Source organism: Scyliorhinus torazame, chromosome 3 (genome assembly GCF_047496885.1).
Source record: "Scyliorhinus torazame isolate Kashiwa2021f chromosome 3, sScyTor2.1, whole genome shotgun sequence".
Classification (NCBI taxonomy): Eukaryota; Metazoa; Chordata; class Chondrichthyes; order Carcharhiniformes; family Scyliorhinidae; genus Scyliorhinus; species Scyliorhinus torazame.
Window position 1 is genome coordinate 10212215 of NC_092709.1, and position 19141 is coordinate 10231355.

Consider the following 19141-nt stretch of genomic DNA (forward strand, 5'->3'; position numbering starts at 1 on the left):
GAGGATGTGGATAAATTACAGGATTGTAACAGGTACAACATTTGAAGGAGAATGCGCTATTGGAGGTTAAGGTGAGGAAAGGGAGACACCAGAGTGCAATTCTGCCATCTTGGTAGCACCACCACCGTGGAGTTTGTGGAAGATAGTACAACCAGATGACAAAGCTTTTTGTACGAGTCACATTTCACACAATAAGCCATGTTACCACAATCACTCATTTTGTGAAAGGGAAACATGAACAAAAGTGTGGTCAAGCAAATAGTTTACCAGGAGTACCATATTCAGAAATCCGGTTCTTAAAATACAACACATACACAGTGGGGAACTCGAGATTTAATTTATTAATTCTATGTACCATGATTTTACATCATTAACAGCCAACATCTGGACACCTGGAAGGACTGATGATGCACGCTAGTTTATTTTTCCACTTTTTGAGAGGCTTTTGGAAGCATGAAGAATGAAGCAAGCTTCAACATCTGAATATAAAGGAAATCTAAGGTCTAATTTCTGCATCCTGCACTATCCCCAGTTGATAGCTTTATAGGGCTGTACGAAATGGAATGGGATAGCTGTACGGGTGGTGTGCATTTTTTCTACAAACATGGTCACATTGTTATTTTACTACAACATGCAAGTTCTACCACATTGCTTCAGGCAATAAGGGACATTAAGTGGACATGGCATGACAAATGGCTATGTTTTTTTTAAAACCACAGCTTACAGCTGAAAGTACCTTGGCCCCAGTTTTCTTTTGTCAAGGCTGGACCAATCTAATGCATGCACGACAAGTGAGAAGCAAGGGTGCTGCAAGAGCATTTCACAGCAGACAAAGGTGACTCAGTGACAAGACACTGAAGAACAGGCAAACAGGAACAAATCTCAGCTTTCAATAATCAGTCTTTGCTCCGTCACTAATGCCTGCTGGGCTACAAGTTTATTCTCGTGGCAACGAAGCTTTGACATGACCTCTTTGAATGGCATATTTTGTGCTTCCTTTCTCAGGAGCTCTGAAAAATATAAAACCAAAAAAACCTTGCTTACAATACATGACTACAAACATACAGGTGACAAAAGTCTGTTTGATGCGCACTTATGGTAGTAATAGTACATTCACTGGTAGTAACTTCACATAATCGAATAAGTCAAGACACTATTATTGATCACACCAACTTGACGATTACACCATTTATCACTCACTATAACTGAATGAGGCAGTCAAATGTATAAATGATGCCAAAATATCCCTCCACACAACCATTGTACACATACAATTTTAAAGCTCAAAAAAAGTCTGCAGTGAAAACAGAGGAGAGAAGAGTTCCAACCAGTTAACTACAAGTGGTGTCGACTACATCCACAGATCATTGAATAAAGCACAACATTGAATTGTTTAAAAAAACAACAGGAAATATTTGGTTAACTGTTATGCCCTACAATTCTGTTTTCAGCAGGTGCATCATAAAAGTGTTAGGGGAGGAACAAACATAAAATTGGGCAAAGCAATTGAGAAATCTTCATGGGCAATAATGAAAAATGAAACTTTTGAAGGATATACGGAGAACTTCTCAAACAATCAATGCTGGAAACACGGAGGCTCCGAGCCCTGAACATTATAGCAGAGATGTGAAATGTATGAAGGCAGTGATACGCAGAATTTTTTCTTCTTCAAATTACTGTAGAAATATATTCATAGTTTATTTTATTCCCCGTTCTAAATAGCTTAATTTTAGCGAAAGTGCATAAGGAGCAGAATTTTGTCGATCATTTCAAAGATAAACATCAAAACCCCTGTTGGGATGGGCACTTTTGTTAAACAGTTGAGATACCAATTAGCATATCAGCAGTAATTATTTGCTCAAATATAGTCAAAATGCCCCGGATGAGTCAGCATCAATTACAAAGTTTCCCTCAGAATCTTGCACCCAATAATCTTTGCAAAGATATTCAAATGGTTGAGAAAAAGAGATACCAGCCCCAATTTTACATAATTCTCTCTTCTATGCCCCCCCCCCCCCCCACCTCCAAAGGAGCTGTAATTGACAAGAGTCAATCATTAAGCAGCGTGTTAATATTACTAGAAGGAACTGGTTGAGGAGTTGCCTTACTAATTTTGACATTTGTCACTGTAACTCCTCCAAGGCAGTTTCCATCAATATTGTTGACATTCACTACTTTCTTGACCTCCCATTTTGTGGAAATAATTTTCAACTGTTTGATTATTAATGGTGATACGGATATAATTCCAGGTCTAAACAAATCTCCATATGGGGGAATAATCAAAGTGACTGCAAATACTTAACACTTTATTGACACCATAAGGCCAGTCTGAACTTGGAACTTATGACAAGTAAATTAGTGACATGCAGGGAAGTCAGCCTAGCCTGCTAAGCTTCATCAGGCATTCACACGAAGTACAAGAAATCTAATCAACATAGCTGCTACACAGGTACCAAAGGGCTGCTAAAGCGAGTTTAACTAGCCAGCAGCAAGCAGTCTGTCAGCCATTACCAATGACCTGTCAGTCAGATAAGAGTTAATGGTCTTAAAGGCTTCAATGTGTAGGCAAAAATCTATTGCACATCACCAAGACTCCCAAAGATCTTTCTGGCTTGTTCGCACTAGGTTTGGAAGGTCTTTCAGTCTATCACTGAAAACAATTACTTTTTTGCTGCACTATATTATTTATTCAATTGAACAAGCTGGCGCACTCTTCTCTAGCACAGGGAAAACTGCAAAATGGCCTAATAGAGTCCTTCAAGATGAATGGTTTGACAGATTAAATGCAGATGTTTTCATTTGCAGGTGAGACCAGAATTAGGAGTTATAAATATAAGATAGTTACTAATAAATTGGATAAAACATTTCTACCTAGAGAGTAATGAGAATGTGTAACTCACTGGAAAGCTAGATAAACACGATATAATGGTGGGATTAGATGAAGCAAAGTGGAAAGAGGGTCATGTGAACTGCAACAGCCTGTGTTGCTGATACTTCATAACAACTGCACTATTTGAATTTGCAAACAAGGTTATGCATTTAACAGGGATCACTTCTGTCCATTAGCCTCACCTGATCCCATTATGGTACAAATCATTATCATCGAGTTGTACTTGATTTCAGGTGCACTGGTGTCATCAGAAAGCAATTTGTGCAGAATTTCCACAAGTTTAGCATTCTCTAGATCCTGTTCAGCTGTACCTAAGTAGGAGAGAAAACAAAAAGGCACATCAAAACTGAGCATTTGAAACAAAATACTAAGTTGCAGACTGTACCATTTCTAATAGATACACATCAACCCACTATTCATGAAGCTGTTTCTCTTCGTACACACTATAATTAATCCCATGCTAAACATTTTCCTCGGTAACAATGACCAGTGAATAATTTCTGATGTACTCAAGTATAAATCATTTCAAGCTTGATTTTTAATCACATTAAATTTCCTAAATTGAAAATGTCACGAATCTGCTCAAGTTGTATTTACCTGAAGTGAACTCAAGCCGAGCCTATAATGAACTTGCTACTTGGCTGAAATGTTTAATTGAATATGGCAGAGAGTAGCAATGGAAGGATGCTTTTCTAATTGGAGGGCTGTGACCAGTGGTGTGCCACAGGGATCAGTGCTGGGATCTTTGCTCTTTGTAGTATATATAAATGATTTGGAGGAAAATGTAACTGGTCTGATTAGTAAGTTTGCAGACGACACAAAGGTTAGTGGAATTGCGGATAGTGATGAGGACTGTCAGAGGATTCAGCAGGCTTTAGATTGTTTGGAGACTTGGGCGGAGAGATGGCAGATGGAGTTTAATCCGGACAAATGTGAGGTAATGCATTTTGGAAGGTCTAATGCAGGTAGGGAATATACAGTGAATGGTAGAACCTTCAAGAGTATTGAAAGTCAAAGAGATCTAGGAGTACAGGTCCACAGGTCATTGAAAGGGGCAACACAGGTGGAGAAGGTAGTCAAGAAGGCATACGGCATGCTTGCCTTCATTGGCCGGGGCATTGAGTATAAGAATTGGCAAGTCATGTTGCAGCTGTATACAACCTTAGTTAGGCCACACTTGGAGTATAGTGTTCAATTCTGGTCGCCACACTACCAGAAGGATGTGGAGGCTTTAGTGAGGGTGCAGAAGAGATTTACCAGAATGTTGCCTGGTATGGAGGGCATTAGCTGTGAGGCGCGGTTGAATAAACTCGGTTTGTTCTCACTGGAACGAAGGAGGTTGAGGGGAGACCTGATAGGAGGTCTACAAAATTATGAGGGGCATAGACAGAGTGGATAGTCAAAGGCTTTTCCCCAGGGTAGAGGGGTCAATTACTAGGGGGGCATAGGTTTAAGGTGAGAGGGGCAAGGTTTAGAGTAGATGTACGAGGCAAGGTTTTTACGCAGAGGGTAGTGGGTGCCTGGAACTCGCTACCGGAGGTGGTGGTGGAAGCAGGGACGATAGTGACATTTAAGGGGCATCTTGACAAATACACGAATAGGATGGGAATAGAAGGATACGGTCCCAGGAAGTGTAGAAGATTGTAGTTTAGTCGGGCAGCATGGTCCTGTGCTGTACATTTCTTTGTTCTATGTCTGTGGATAGTGTTCAAATGAGTCTGTCATGTGCATTTAAAAAAAAACACTGCAGGAACTTCAAAAGCATAACAGACATTGAAGATAAACTGACATGAGAAAATCAGCTGCTTTGCCAATCTGTAAACTTCAAACCCAAATCCAAGTGCTCAGAGTGTAGATGTGAATCAGTGCCTTGATTCTTGAGGGATGTGCTTCTGCTGTGGTGGTTTTCTACTTGCTTTGTAAATTCATCCATCATTAAATGGGGGTGGAAATCGGCTAATAACTGTAGAATCTGTACAACTTCAATGTAATGGATGAGAAAGCAATGATACTTTGATTCATTAATGTACCATGTCAGCACCTTTCTCACATTGTAAGCTGTCAGAGGAAATACTGAGCAAAGCATCACACCAGGGCAGAGGCAGAGTATTAATCATTTCTATATATTGCAATTATCAGTAGAAATTACCTTTTGCAAGCACTTCATTTGAGTTTGAGTTTAAAACCCTATTTCAACCTTTATAAAATGAAACATCAGCCTGTCAAGCCATGTGTTTTTCCCCAAACCGAACTCATTGGAAATGCCTAGACCTTTCCTTCCCCCTACATCACTGGCTAAGGAGAGTTCAATGACATTGGGCAGTTTGTAAGAGTGGCCACAATTCACAAAGAAGCTCAGTTAATCTATTCCATCAAAGAATCATAGGCCAGTTTGATCTTGCCCTCCCATAACGCATGCAGAAAAGGAGACGGGATAGCTATTGAAAACCTTTGCAGATATTCACCCCCTGTAGCCTGGGGCCTATGGAATAGACTATGGTGGTGCTAATGCAGCAGAAGTCAGCTAGTTCAGTATTAAAAAAAAGAAGAAAGAATTTTGCACAATCAAGTTAAGACATATCAGAGAGTGTCTTCACTCACTATCCATTGTAATGGTTGAGTCCTACTTTAAATAAAGTCAGCATGAAATACTTTGTGCTCTTTGGAACCTTTTAACAAGACTGTTCTAAAAAGAATTAGTATATGTTTTCTTTTCCATGATCCCTTCGCAAAGTTCTTGATCAAGGTCGAAACCCAAAGAGATGAAGAAATATAGAAATGTAAAAAGATTTCCAGTGAAGAGTGTGTGTATGTATTGATTTCTCCAGAATGTTTTGGTACGCAGTGAGCTGGCTGCAAATGAGCTTGTTAGAACATGATAAAATTTCATGGCAAAGACCGTACATATTTCCCTCCAGAACCAGAAAATATCAGATCACTGGGGCACAAAGGATGTGAAATTGAAATGAATGAAATGAAAATGAAAACCGCTTATTGTCACAAGTAGGCTTCAATGAAGTTACTGTGAAAAGCCCCTAGTCGACACATTCCGACGATAAAACATTGCTTTATTTTTAAGCCGAGAAACCTAGCTACCGAGCCATGGGCATAATGAAAGGAAACACCAAGGCTGAAAAGATAGAGAAAGCTGAATTAATAATTCCAGAAATGCCAAAGCTGCACTGGGACCTGCAGTTTCCTGGTTTTGCCCTGATACCAGAGTTTTGCATTTCCAGGATCAAAATTTCCTTGGTAATGGGAGTTCTTAAAATTTACTCCCTTGAACCGTCTCCCCCATGATCAGCGAAAGGAAGTGATACTTGTCCAGAAAATGCTGGTTAGTATTTCCCATCTGCATATCTGTTGGGAGACGGAGTGTGAATGACTGGCAGTTGTTTTTTAAATTGCACTATTGCCATACAATCCCTTTTGGTAATATATTCTCTCTGCCTCAAGCAGATGGAACACTACACCATACGATTCTGTGCAGTGCACAGGACAGAATTGGCTTACATTTCTTCAAGATGCTCGCTACGTGATTTCAGTAACAAAGATGTTCGAGAAGTAGACTTCCACTTCTTACATGCCAAAAATACTCATTACTGTGCAGCACGATTCTTTGTCTTGGGATTGAACACTTGGGACATTTAAATGGACTAGAATGGTGCACCAAATCCAAAACGCCAACTTTACCTGGTTTTCACAGCTATTCAGAAATCATTGTTTAATGACAATACGGGTATGCGTTCAACGCACTCACGTTGCTGCTCCCTCAAGCAGAAAGTTGCAGTAAATTGCCTAAAACAAGCCCCAAAATTGTATGGTCACCACTCACCAAGTTCCAGAGCAGCAATCAGTCCCAAAGCGACAAGAGCTTCATTCTGCATTATAACATGCTCACTTGTTGCCATAGTGACCAAATGCTTAACACCACCACTTTGAACAATGGTCTTGACAACATCCTTATGAAAGAGAAGACAGGAGATAACAGTTAGTATTTTGAAGAACAATGAACATGAATATACTTAAATCCAAGAGTCTCCATATTTATAATACTAGTGAAGTTAAATGAGTGATTAACATTTATGGCTTACTGGCTCTGGTGCTATTTCAAATCAGTGGTAAAGAGCACAAAAACCTTAAAGTTAACAGTTAATGTTCTTTTAATTCAGTCAGCCAATTTTCAACATAATGGTGCACCTCTTCTATAATCAAACTAAATGGCCCCTTTAATGGCCTTGTTCCTCCATGATGCATACGTGCACAAACATGAAGGCATGAAAGTAGCTAACCAAACACTTTCTGAAAAGGGAAACTTATTGTTGATGTTTTGTCTTGCAGTCATCAGGACAAAACAAAGAATGCCAAATTTCAAACAATCACAACATTTTATGCCACAGGAGAAAAGGGATGTTAATTGGCTGGCAAGTCAATGGAAAGGCTCCCAGAGCTTTGGATAATACATTAAAGATGCAAGGCATGAACGTTCCTTTTTCGGCAAAGAATGGGTCTCTGCATATGAATGTGTGTCGCTTCTAGCAAGCATAAGTGAGCCACTTTAGGAGCTCAACGGATTATCTTAAATTTGTTGTTAGTGTAGCTTTTAGTGCACTCAGGATTGTTCAGCAAGTGCTGCCTAATCGTACAATTGCATCCAACAGTAAATGAACATGTTCCTTTGGCTGTTCATAATAGGCAGAGTATCGATCATACTGAATCAGCCCACGTTTTGCAAAACCCAAAATGTCTACTATCAGATACAATTCTGCTTGGGGAGCCTCCATGCTTTCTCGCTGGCAGTGCTTTGGCCAATTAGAGAATACTTTCTTCTGTAATATAAATTGCTGAGACCATTTGAAATTTGGCCTGATGAGTGCAAGACAAAAAATTTCAGTAACATGTCTCTTTTCAGCAATATTGAACTCACTTTAGTATGGGAGCACAAAACTGTCAAAGTAGCACTTCTTGTCCTAGTCAGCACAGACCCCACTTAAAATTGTCATTTCACTAGAGGGCTGGGCAGATGGCAGTACAATTCTTGTGGTTTTACCACTAGGGTCATGCGCAATCTAACTGACAGATTTACAAATCAAATTCTTCTTTTTAAAATAATTTAAAGTACCCAATTATCTTTTTCCAAATAAGGGGCAATTTAACGTGGTCAATCCACCCATCATGTGCATCTTTGGGTTATGGGGGTAAGACCCACGCAAACATGGGGAGAATGTGTAAACTCCACACGGGCAGTGACCCAGGGCTGGGATCGAACCCGGGTCCTCAGTGACGTGAGGCAGCAAGGCTAACCACTGCACCACCTACAAATCAAATTCTGCCGTTTTCTACTTGCAATATATTCTGGTGCCACACATCACGTACACAGTTAAACTCAACTGTTATTGGGGTGCAAGAGCTGAATTTACTTTCTATCATAGCTGAACACATCCATTATGCAACAGTTAAACCAAAACACATACAATAATAAAAACTGAACAAATATATTTATATAGAAATATGGAGGAACCCTGTAAGCTGCACAAATTTTACTCCGATCTCTATGGCCCAAATGTTTCTATGACAAGCGAAAAAGAGGTGCCGTTGTTTATTAGACTTGTTTTATATAGATGCTATTTTGCACTGCAAATTGTGAAGAAGATGGAAACAACATGGTGCCCTCCATAGGACATCAGAGTCCTGAATGAACAGGACAAGCAATCATGCATCTTCTCAAACAGTCTGATTGAAGGTGTGAAATTAACATTGCAGGGACGGGGAAGGAAGTGCAAGTTGGAAGTTGGGGTGGATGAACTCCTTATCAAATCAGGTACAGAAAGAAATGAGAAGGAAAGAAGAATTGCCTTGGGAGGGGGAAAAAAGGACACTTTAAGTAAAAAAAAAGTATTGTTTTTAAAAGTCTCCAACAATCAAAACCTGAAGAAATGATATTCCATACCTGCGACAGTTAATTTTTAATGTCAGAGAGGTTAACTGACAATAATTTTACCCATCACATTGTTAAAATGGTACTTGAAATAATGACTTGTGGCAAATATAGTTCATATCTATCATTTAATGCATTTGAGACAGTTGTTTTCACAAAGTTAACTGTTGAGCACCACATCTACAACAGCAAACCTTTTATTTCTACATTTAACTTCATATCTCCTCTTGCCTGAAGTTGCTGTGGCATTTGTGCATACATAACTGTGTGCTCTATTAGCTTTATTTTTTAGCATTATCATGACAACAAATTTTGGGCCAACATGTCTGAACTTTGTAGAGACTGTGCACCAGAATAATCTACAGATGCTGTAAGCTATAGCTGCTTCAGGTTTGTTAGTAAATAAATACTCCACACAAGGGCTGAGCATGCTCAGAAAAACAATAAACAGCATTGGGAATTATCGTTAGTGAGTCAGGGTCAGTGTGTGGCGCCAGGGAATTTGATTCATTTACTCAATATATTTACATGCAATTTTATTGAAATGAGAGAGCTATGATTGCTTATTTTGTAGTTTTACCTGTTGAAACACAGCATTTTCCAATTGAGTGTAGTGTAGTCCTGGCATTTAAATAAAAGTTGACTTCATCTTTCACTGGAATTTCCAACATTAGTCTTCTACCCACTTTTTGTAGTTAAAATAGACAGTAGTTTCTACATTAGATAGATCAACTTATCACCAAAGGTTACAGGTTCTACTTCCATTTTAGAAGAGTCACTTATTTTTATAATGAATACAACTCAATGCTATATAAAGCCCTTAAAATGCAGCTTTTATTTATGGACTTCTTTTTTACTATACAAATATATTACTATACATTGAAGAGGGAGAAACATTCTGAAAGTATCGCCGTATTGCTAATCGCTACCTTGAATCAATTTCCGTTAATTTGACTTTTTATTTTAAAATATCTGCAACAGGTTCTTGGTGGTACCATTTAGATATCCATCACAGAGAAGTAAGTATGAAGTTATTCTGGATAGCATGCCAAAATCTCTCAATTAGCTCTTTTAAGTAAAGCTGCAAAAAAATAAAACAGCAGGTAGTGCAAACAGTGTGAGCACACTGCTTTGTCTCCAAGAAGCAAATATGCAATTGTTTACTGCAAAGATTGTACAATTAGTCTCTTCAACCACAAAACATTACACTTGCTGCAATACTCTAGGACGAACATGACAATGGTCCCTGAAAACATATGCATGCCATAACTCTTTTACAAATGGAGTTTCTTCCATGTCATCATAGGCTATTTTACTGCAACCAGTTCCCCCCTCCCACCCCCAAATGTGTTGATGCAAAGTTCAGTTCTCACTGATTTATTTTTCTACTTTAGTCACTTTCCAATTAATTAATTTTGGTGGATCTGATTTTTCATGGAATGATTGTAAAATTTAGCCATTCTGCACCTTCGTGTTGCACCCACACACACATTGACCTACTTATCCAGTACTGTATATAGAAGCATTTTAATATCTCAAGATGTGCAGATTCCCAAATTTACCGTTTACCACACAAGGATGCTAGATTTTAGAAAGTAGCATTCCTGAAAACAGACCTTTGATTTACTGTGTCTGATAAGTGCAGATAGCAGCCGGTTTGATTCACCCATGACACCTGCATGATCCTTCGCATCACACCATTCTACCAAACGCTCCACCAGTTTAATGTTCTTCCCCAGCTTATCAGCTGCTTCAGCTACATTGGAAAACAGAGAATTAGAACACGTGGAAGAGCACTTTAGAAAACAGTTCCTCCACAAATCATCAGTTTAGAAGCTGAAGAAGAAACTTTTCTGGGTGGATTTAGTGAAACTGCTCTACTTTTAGTGTGCAGCTCATACCCCTGATTTAAACTCAGCTCAGAAGAGTTAAAATAGCAAATTGAGCAGATGAATTTTGGGATAATTCAAAATCTTCATCGGATGTAAGTGGCCGTTGTAAACAAAAACAAAATTGCTTTAAGAAAGTGCACTAAATGTACAAAAGCATCCCAAAGCACTCCCCAAGAGATGTAATCAGACAAGAATGAATAGCGAACTAAAAATAGAAAGAAAAATTAGGAGTCTGACTGCTGTTCCTATTTTCTATGGCAGAGGAACTGGATAATAGACTCAGTGTGGGATAGGCATGAGAGTTTTGGATGAGCCAACGGTTCCAGAGAATTTAGGATTGGAGGAGAGGAATAGTTGAGTTTCAACAGCAGATGGGTTGAGATGGGGATCGAGATAGACAATGTTATAAGTGGGGAAGTAAAGGGCCTTTGTGATGGAGCATATAGCTCAGCTTGGACTGAAAGAAAATACCAAATACAAACAAGCTGAACCAGACTGATAATAGCTGGTGAACTATTTGAATGAGTTGCAGCATGTAAGGAGGCAGAGATGGGTGCTGCAATCGTAAATGCCAAAGATGGGTTCAATCCTGGAAAGCAGCAAAGTTGCAACATAGTGCAGTGTAGGAAAGTTAATGTTCAACAATTAGTTTGACGCACATTCTCCCGTGTCTGTGTGGGTTTTGCCCCCACAACCAAAAAAGATGTGCAGGGTAGATGGATTGGCCACGCTAAATTGCCCATCAATTGTAAAAAATAAATTGGTTACACTAAATTAAAAAAACAATTAGTTTGAGGGGCGGCATGGTGGCGCAGTAGTTATCACTGCTGCCTCACAGCGCCCAGGTTCGATCCCGGCTCTGGGTCACTGTCCGTGTGGAGTTTTCACATTCTTCCCGTGTTTACGTGGGTTTCGCCCCCACAACCCAAAGATGTGCAAGGTAGGTGGATTGGCCATGATAAATTGCCCCTTAATTGGAAAAAGGTATTCTAAATTTATATTTTTAAAAATTAGTTTGTAGTGCAGTTGTGTAACAATCAAAACATATGAATTAATTACCCAATTATATTCTGTTTAATTGTAATCTGTATAGGACACGTGCCCATGCAACTTCCCCTTTGTCTGTAATTGCATCCTTACTTTACAAGTGAAAGATACCACATGGCCCCAAGTCTATGCAAAGCTCCACTTGTATAGTTTAATTGCAGGCTATTGCTGCAAAGCTTGTCACGGTTCATTAGCTATACTGGAGTTCGAAATGTTCTACTGTGTGAAAGGGTAGGCAGAAGATTTCAAACTTCAGCCCTCTTATCTTAAATTAGCTTACGTAGGAAAAGGGATCGAGGCCCTGAAAGCAGATTTTAGGGAGTTAGGAAGGAGACAGAAAGCTAAAACAATAATCTTAGGATTACAATTACTCCCATTCCATTGCAAGCGAGTGTACAGATAGGAGAATTGAGCGATTAAACACATGGCTGGAAAGCTGGTGCAAGAGGGATGTCATCAGATTTCTACAGCATTGGGACCAGTTCTGGGGAAGGTGGGACCTGCACAAACCAGGCGGTCTACACCGAAACAGGACTGGGACGATTATTCTTGCAGCAAAATTTGCTAGTGCTGATGGGAGGGGTTAAATTAGAAATAGCAGGAGGATGGGAACCAGAGTGCAAATTCAGAGCAGGGAACAGGAGATGAAGAATAGGTGAGTGACTCTGAAAGACAGAAGTAGCACAGGTTTAAAAAAAAAAGTGCGCAGCATAGGTGGCAGTGTTAAAACATCTATGTAAATGCGAACATAGCAAATAGAGCCGATGAGCTGAGGGCAAAGAAAGACACATGGTAACATATCATCTTTGCTACAACGGAAACTTGGCGTAAGGAAGGGCAAAAATGGCCCTGGATATAGAGTTTTCAGGCAGGATGGGGAGTGGTGTAGCAGTATTTGTTTAAGAATCAATTATAGCTATGAGGGATGATGGACTAAATGAAGCATAAAATGAGGCCATATGGGTGGAGTTCAAAAATAATACTGCTAGGATACTATATACCCCCAAATAATGGAAGGGAGTTGTAAGAGCAGATACGTAGAGATTTCAGTTCAAAAACAATAGGGCAGTAATTGTTGGGGACTTTTAACTGGAATACGAACAGCGTGAAGAGCCGAGGACAAAGATTCGTGGAATGTATTTAGCCAGCAGCAATAAGCCCAACAAAAGGGGGCGCAATTCTAGACTTAGTCTTGGGAAATGAAGCTGGACAAGTAGATGTAGTAGCTGGGGGATAATGGCCATAATATAGATAGATTTAGCATCTTATGCAAAAGGACAAAGAATAGGAGTAAAAGTTCTATGTTTCCAAGAGAGGTGAGCTGGCCAGAATGGACTGGATACTGCTGTCAGAAAGAAAGACTGTCAAATCAGTAGGAGGCATTCAAAGGCAAAGTTCTAGAGGCATAGTGTAGACATGTCCTCACAAAGACATTCTGGTTAAAGTGTGAAATATTAAAGCACGAAAAGTATAGGTGAGAGGGGAAGTACTGGAGGGACTGACATCCTTGAAGGTGGATAAATCATTAGGGCCAGATAGATTGCATCCCAGGCATTCGAAAGAAGCCAGGCAAAATATAATGGAAGTTTTGCAGATCATTTTCCAATCCTCACTAGATACAGGCAAGGTCCCAGAGAATTTGAGGTCTGAGAACATTGTACCATTATTTAAAAAGAGTATGACATATAGACCAGAAAATTATAGGCTGGTCCATCTGGCTTCAGGGTGGGCAAATTATTGGAATAAATTCTGAAAGACACTAATTGAGCAGAGATAGTCAGCATGTTTCTGTTAAGGGAAGATAATGTCTTACTAACTGAATATAATTTTTTTGATGTAACAAAGATTATGAGGGTAGTGCAGTGTATATTGTCGACATGGATTGCAATAAGGCATTTGACAAAGTCCCACATGGCAGACTGGTCAAAGAAGTGAGATCTCATGGGATACAGGGGAAGGCGGCAGGTTGGATCCAAAAATGGCTCAGTGACAGGAAACAAAGGGTAATGGTCGATGGATTGTTTTTCTAAATGGAAAACAGTTTCCAGTGGTGTCCCACAGAGCTCAGTGTTAGGGCACTTGCTGTTTGTTGTATATATTAATGATTTAGACTTAAATGTGGGAGGCATGATTAGGAAATTTGCAGGTGACACAAAAATTGGCTGTGTAATTGATAGCCAAGAGGATGGCTGTCAACTCCAGAATGATTCATAAAATCACTTGTACAGGAGGCCGCCATTGTGTCTGCACTAACCCTCCAAAGTGCACCTACCTCGGCTCACCACCCCACCCCATCCCTGTAACCCCATTTACCTGCACATCTTTGGATAGTGGGGGAAACCCACGCAGACACAGGTAGAATGTGCAAACTCCGGAGATACTCACACAAGGTCAGAATTGAACTCTGGTCCCTGGTGCTATGAGGCAGCAGTCACTGTGCCGATGAGTGGGGGGGGAGAAATGGCAGATGGAATTCAATCCGGAAAAGTGTGAGGGAATGCATTTGGGGAAGACAAGCAAAGCAAGGAATACTCAATAAATGGGAAGGTATCGAGGGGTTGAGGAAGTGAGACGCTTTGGAGTGCCTGTCCAGGTGTAAAAGAAAGAACATGGAATGCTTTCCTTTATTGGACAAGGAAAAGAATACAAAAGCAGGGATGCAATCTTGGAACTGTATAAAATGCTGGTTGGGCCATAGCTGGAAGTGTGTAGGGCTCTGGTCACATTACAAGGAGGACATAATTTCTCTGGGGATAGTGCAGAGCAGATCAACAGGAATGCTGCCGGAACTGAGATGTGGGTTATACCATGGTTGCTTTTCCTTAAAACAGAGGGGAGAGGGGTGACCAAAGTGAGGTGTACTAAATTATGATGGATGTAGCCAGGCAAGACTTGTTTCCCTTATCGGAGGGATCAATTGCCAGGTGGCATAAATTTGAGGTGACCGTTAGAAGGATTAGAGGTGGCAAACTGTGCTGGAAAGTGGAATTAATATGGGGTGGCTGGTTTCTTTCTTATATTCTGGCTGGCGATGAAACGATGGGTCGATTGGCTGCTTTCTGCACTGTGACCTTTCTGCGTTTTTGCAATGCCTTAAAAATAATTCACTTGCTTTTAAATCATATAACAAGCCTAGGTATTGCTTTGGTTCTGCAAGTTTAAGAATCAAGTTCTTGTAGCTATGTAACTCTGATTACTTATGAACATGTAACAGCAAAAGGGGTTATTATTTAAATGATAAAATATTAAAACATGCTGCTGTGCAGAGAGACCTGGGTGTGCTAGTGCATGAGTCGCAAAAAGTTGGTTTACAGATGCAACAGGTGCTTAAGAAGGCAAATGGAGTTTTGTCCTTCATTGCTAGGGGGATGGAGTTTAAGACTAGGGAGGTTATGCTGCAATTGTATAAGGTGTTAGTGAGGCCACACCTGGAGTATTGAGTTCAGTTTTGGTCTCCTTACCTGCGAAAGGACGTACTGGTGCTGGAAGGTGTGCAGAGGAGATTCACAAGGTTAATCCCAGAGCTGAAGGGGTTGGATTATGAGGAGAGGTTGAGTAGACTGGGACGGGACTCGTTGGAATTTAGAAGGATGCGGGGGGATCTTAGAGAAACATATAAAATTATGAAGGGAATAGATGGGATAGATGTGGGCAGGTTGTTTCCACTGGTGGGTGAAAGCAGAACGAGGGGGCATAGCCTCAAAATAAGGGAAAGTAGATTTAGGACTGAGGATTAGGAGGAACTTCTTCACCCAAAGGGTTGTGAATCTATGGATATCCTTGCCTAGTGAAGCAGTTGAGGCTCCTTCATTAAATGTTTTTAAGATAAAGATAGATAGTTTTTTGAAGAATAAAGGGATTAAGGGTTATGGTGTGCGGGCCGGAAAGTGGAGCTGAGTCCACAAAAGATCAGCCATGATCTCATTGAATGGCGGAGCAGGCTCGAGGGGCCAGATGGCCTACTCCTGCTCCTAGTTCTTATGTATCATTGGGTGCATCCTGCTGCATTTTAGAAGTACACCTTGCTACCAGCTTTAACACACTTGTTGTCTTAATGCATCAATTTTATACATGCTGTGTGAAATAACTATTTCTTGTAATTTTTGTGTTAGTTTTAAGGTTATGTGCCACGTCTTACTCTTTTGCTATTTTAAATTAATTTGTGCTGAGAACCAATCACTATAGAAAGCCACACGATATCAAAACAGTTCTCGCAACCAAAACTGATAAGCGCTTTTCTTAATGAGAAGTCTGCAGGACATGCAATATTGATACCCATTATATACATAAATTAGGCATGTTGGGTGGTGAGCCCTGAAGTTAATTAGTACATTGACACCACTCACTTTTATCTCAAATAAGCAGTCACAGAAACTAACTAAGACACCTTGTTATTTTAGTGCCTGCTCTTTGTAAGTTTTGATTTTCTTGACTAAGAGGACGGACTGTTCCACAGGAAATGGACACCTGCGGGGACCAATCAGGAGGTAACAGGAAGTGACATCTGTAAATGACTGCCATTCTCAAGAAACCAGAGACTGATCACGCACGATCTAAACCAAGGTTTATAGTCACAGATCATAGCCAGTGTTTCAGAAAAGGTTAATAAGCAGCAGTTAGACATGCAGAGTTTGAAAACTGAAGTAGCATGCAGTCAACAGACTGCTTTCCAGCTGGGGAAAGACCACAAAAGTGAGGGAGAGTGAAGATCATGTGTCCCCTTGCACCTCAAGCAGAATCAGGGAGCTTAATAAATGCTTCCTGAAATTAGGCCACCAGACCATCTCCTAATGTCTGAATGGTTAAAGATGCAAAAGAACAAATTAAAATTAGACGAGTGAAGAGAGTCTTAAACACCCCCAAAAGACAGAAGTAATGGTCTCAGGTTGGGTGGCAACCAAAATGGACACATCCATACACTTTAAAATTGCTTGAAAACAATGTTGTTACATCAAATTTGGAAGGAGGTCGAGTACTTCTCGGATAAAGCATCATTTAAAAAAATAAATTTAGAGTACCCAATTATTTTTTTCCCAATTAAGGGACAATTTAGCGTGGCCAATCCACCTAATCTGCACATTTTTGGGTTGTGGGGGTGAAACCCACGCAGACACAGGGAGAATGTGCAAACTCCACATGGACAGTGACCCAGGGCTGGGATTCAAACCCGGGTCCTCAGTGCCGTAGTCCCAGTGCTGACCACTGCGCCGAATGCCGCCCTCGATAAAGCATCATTGACACCAGGTAACATACACTCTCCCAAAAAGATTAAAAGAAAATGACATTTATTTTGCACCACATGCAATTAAGCACTTTCCTGTGACTTCAGTAGGTAAACATGGCAATTTCTAACACAATAAGATGAAGGCTATGATATCTGACATTTTTCCATCTATCCACATAACCCTTGGTTAGTGTGAATTCAATATTTCAATGAAAAATTGGATTTTATCTTTGTTGCCAGAAACGGATTTTGAAAAAACAGTGTATTGCAGTTCTGCTAGATTCAACACAAAGAGGGTTAAATTATATTTGCCAAGGCTTCTCAGGGTGGACGGGAATTCATAGGAGGTCCGTTTATAGATATGGCACTACTTGAACTATGAAACAAAATGAAGAGACACCCCAGTAGTCAGTTGGTCTTTGTCACTATATGGTGAATTAGCTACTCAGTGAATTGAATCAAAAGCGCATATTGTCTCCACACATAAGGGAGAACATTTCAGTGAAAATAACCCTCCCTCAAATAGTGCATTTTTTGGGGGCAGTATAATTATTGATAAGATGTTACTAAGCAGGAAAAACTAACATATGCATTGTGAAATTAAAATGGGGACAGAATCAAGTCAAGTTAATCTCACCCTGCAACTCCACAAAACTTAGGTTTTGACTTGCCATTTGTAATTATACAATTAATCAGGTCTCTAATTATTCAGACCACTGGCAACTAGAACACTATCACATTATAAAATATCAATGTCGTGTGAAATTCATTCTGGTCACTGTCATTTTTAAAATTCGACCATTTCATAATCCTGAAGTTGCACCTGGAAACAGGAAAGAACTTGTAAAGTTTGTACCAAGTAGGCTTTTTGTTTCTCATGTGTAGTCAGTCAAACCTCAATTCACTGCTGCAAATGCTTCTTGCTTAGTGACTCTGAAAACTAGCAGTTTATGCTGGAGTGTGGCTGCACAGGCAACGGCAACCCCCTCCCAGCATGTCATGACAACCTCTGTGCATTAGCAGGCTATAAGCACAAGAACACTTGCACCAACTGTGCTGCCCCCATTGCTTAAATAAGCTAAACGCTAACCAGGGAAATTTGCTTATCTTAAGCATTAGAACAAGTTATTTTTTTCTTTCTCGGGTGCCCTCTACACACCCTGGCGGAATCTTGCTGGCGGTGGGATTCTCTGCGTGTTTCCCGGTGGCGTGGGGTGGTTTAAATGGGATTTCCCATTGACAGCGGTGGGAGCAGAGAATCCTCTGTAACCAGTCGTTAGTAGGTTCTGAAGACAAGCAACTGTTAAACAAATTTCCTTCTCTTTTACGAGATTGTTCATCTCCTCTCTAGGCATCTTTAGAATAGCTATTTGGTAGGAGACAGCTTGCCATTTTAAATCATAGACTGATCACACAGGATTAAAAAAAACGAGCAATTAACATTTCTCAGAAATACAATTTTACTATGAACAAATATCTTGCACACAACCACAATACCTTGTGCATCAATTAGCATGCGTAATGTTCCAAGCAGTTTGAATTGGACGGGAGGCATCTCAGACTTGAGAAATTTCAGCACTTGCTCTGCAACTCCTGCTGACAGCATCTTAGCTTTATTTAATACTAGAGAAAATAAAAAATTCAAGTGAGTGTGATTTTCATGTTTACCTGGACAAAAGTTAGATGGTTTTGGAGGCCAAATCACGGAGTGTGTTTAAGACAGAGATAGATAGGTTCTTGATTAATAAGGGGGTCAGGGGTTATAGGGATCATAGAATTTACAGTGCAGAAGGAGGCCATTCGGCCCATCGAGTTTGCACCTGCTCTTGGAAAGAGCACCCTACCCAAGGTCAACACCTCCACCCTATCCCCATAACCCAGTAACCCCACACTAAGGGCAATTTTGGACACTCAGGGCAATTTATCATGGCCAATCCACCTAACCTGCACATCTTTGGACTATGGGAGGAAACCGGAGCACCCGGAGGAAACCCACGCACACACGGGGAGGATGTGCAGACACCGCACAGACAGTGACCCAAGCCGGAATCGACCCTGGCACTGTGAAGCAATTGTGCTATCCACAATGCTACCGTGTTGCCCCTTGCTTGGAGAAGGCAGGATGAGAAAAATATCAGCCATGATTGAAC

The 19141-nt window shown here is 40.3% G+C and overlaps 1 protein-coding gene across 4 annotated transcripts in view; it reads right to left on the reverse strand.

Annotated features, from left to right (window-relative positions):
* Nucleotides 1-322: 322 nt before the first annotated feature.
* Nucleotides 323-19141, reverse strand: part of rap1gds1 (RAP1, GTP-GDP dissociation stimulator 1) — a 108164-nt gene continuing 89345 nt past the window's right edge. For 3 of the 4 annotated variants that reach the window (XM_072495290.1, XM_072495289.1, XM_072495291.1), the window contains 5 exons: nt 18489-18614; nt 10445-10584; nt 6726-6852; nt 3073-3201; nt 323-1010 (listed from right to left, as the gene is read on the reverse strand). In XM_072495290.1, the coding sequence (XP_072351391.1) occupies nt 883-1010; nt 3073-3201; nt 6726-6852; nt 10445-10584; nt 18489-18614 (650 nt within the window). In that variant the 3' untranslated portion in view covers nt 323-882. Of the gene's footprint in view, nt 1011-3072; nt 3202-6725; nt 6853-9408; nt 9543-10444; nt 10585-18488; nt 18615-19141 lie in introns of those variants that run through there. The other variant, XR_011940078.1, reaches the window with a different exon arrangement.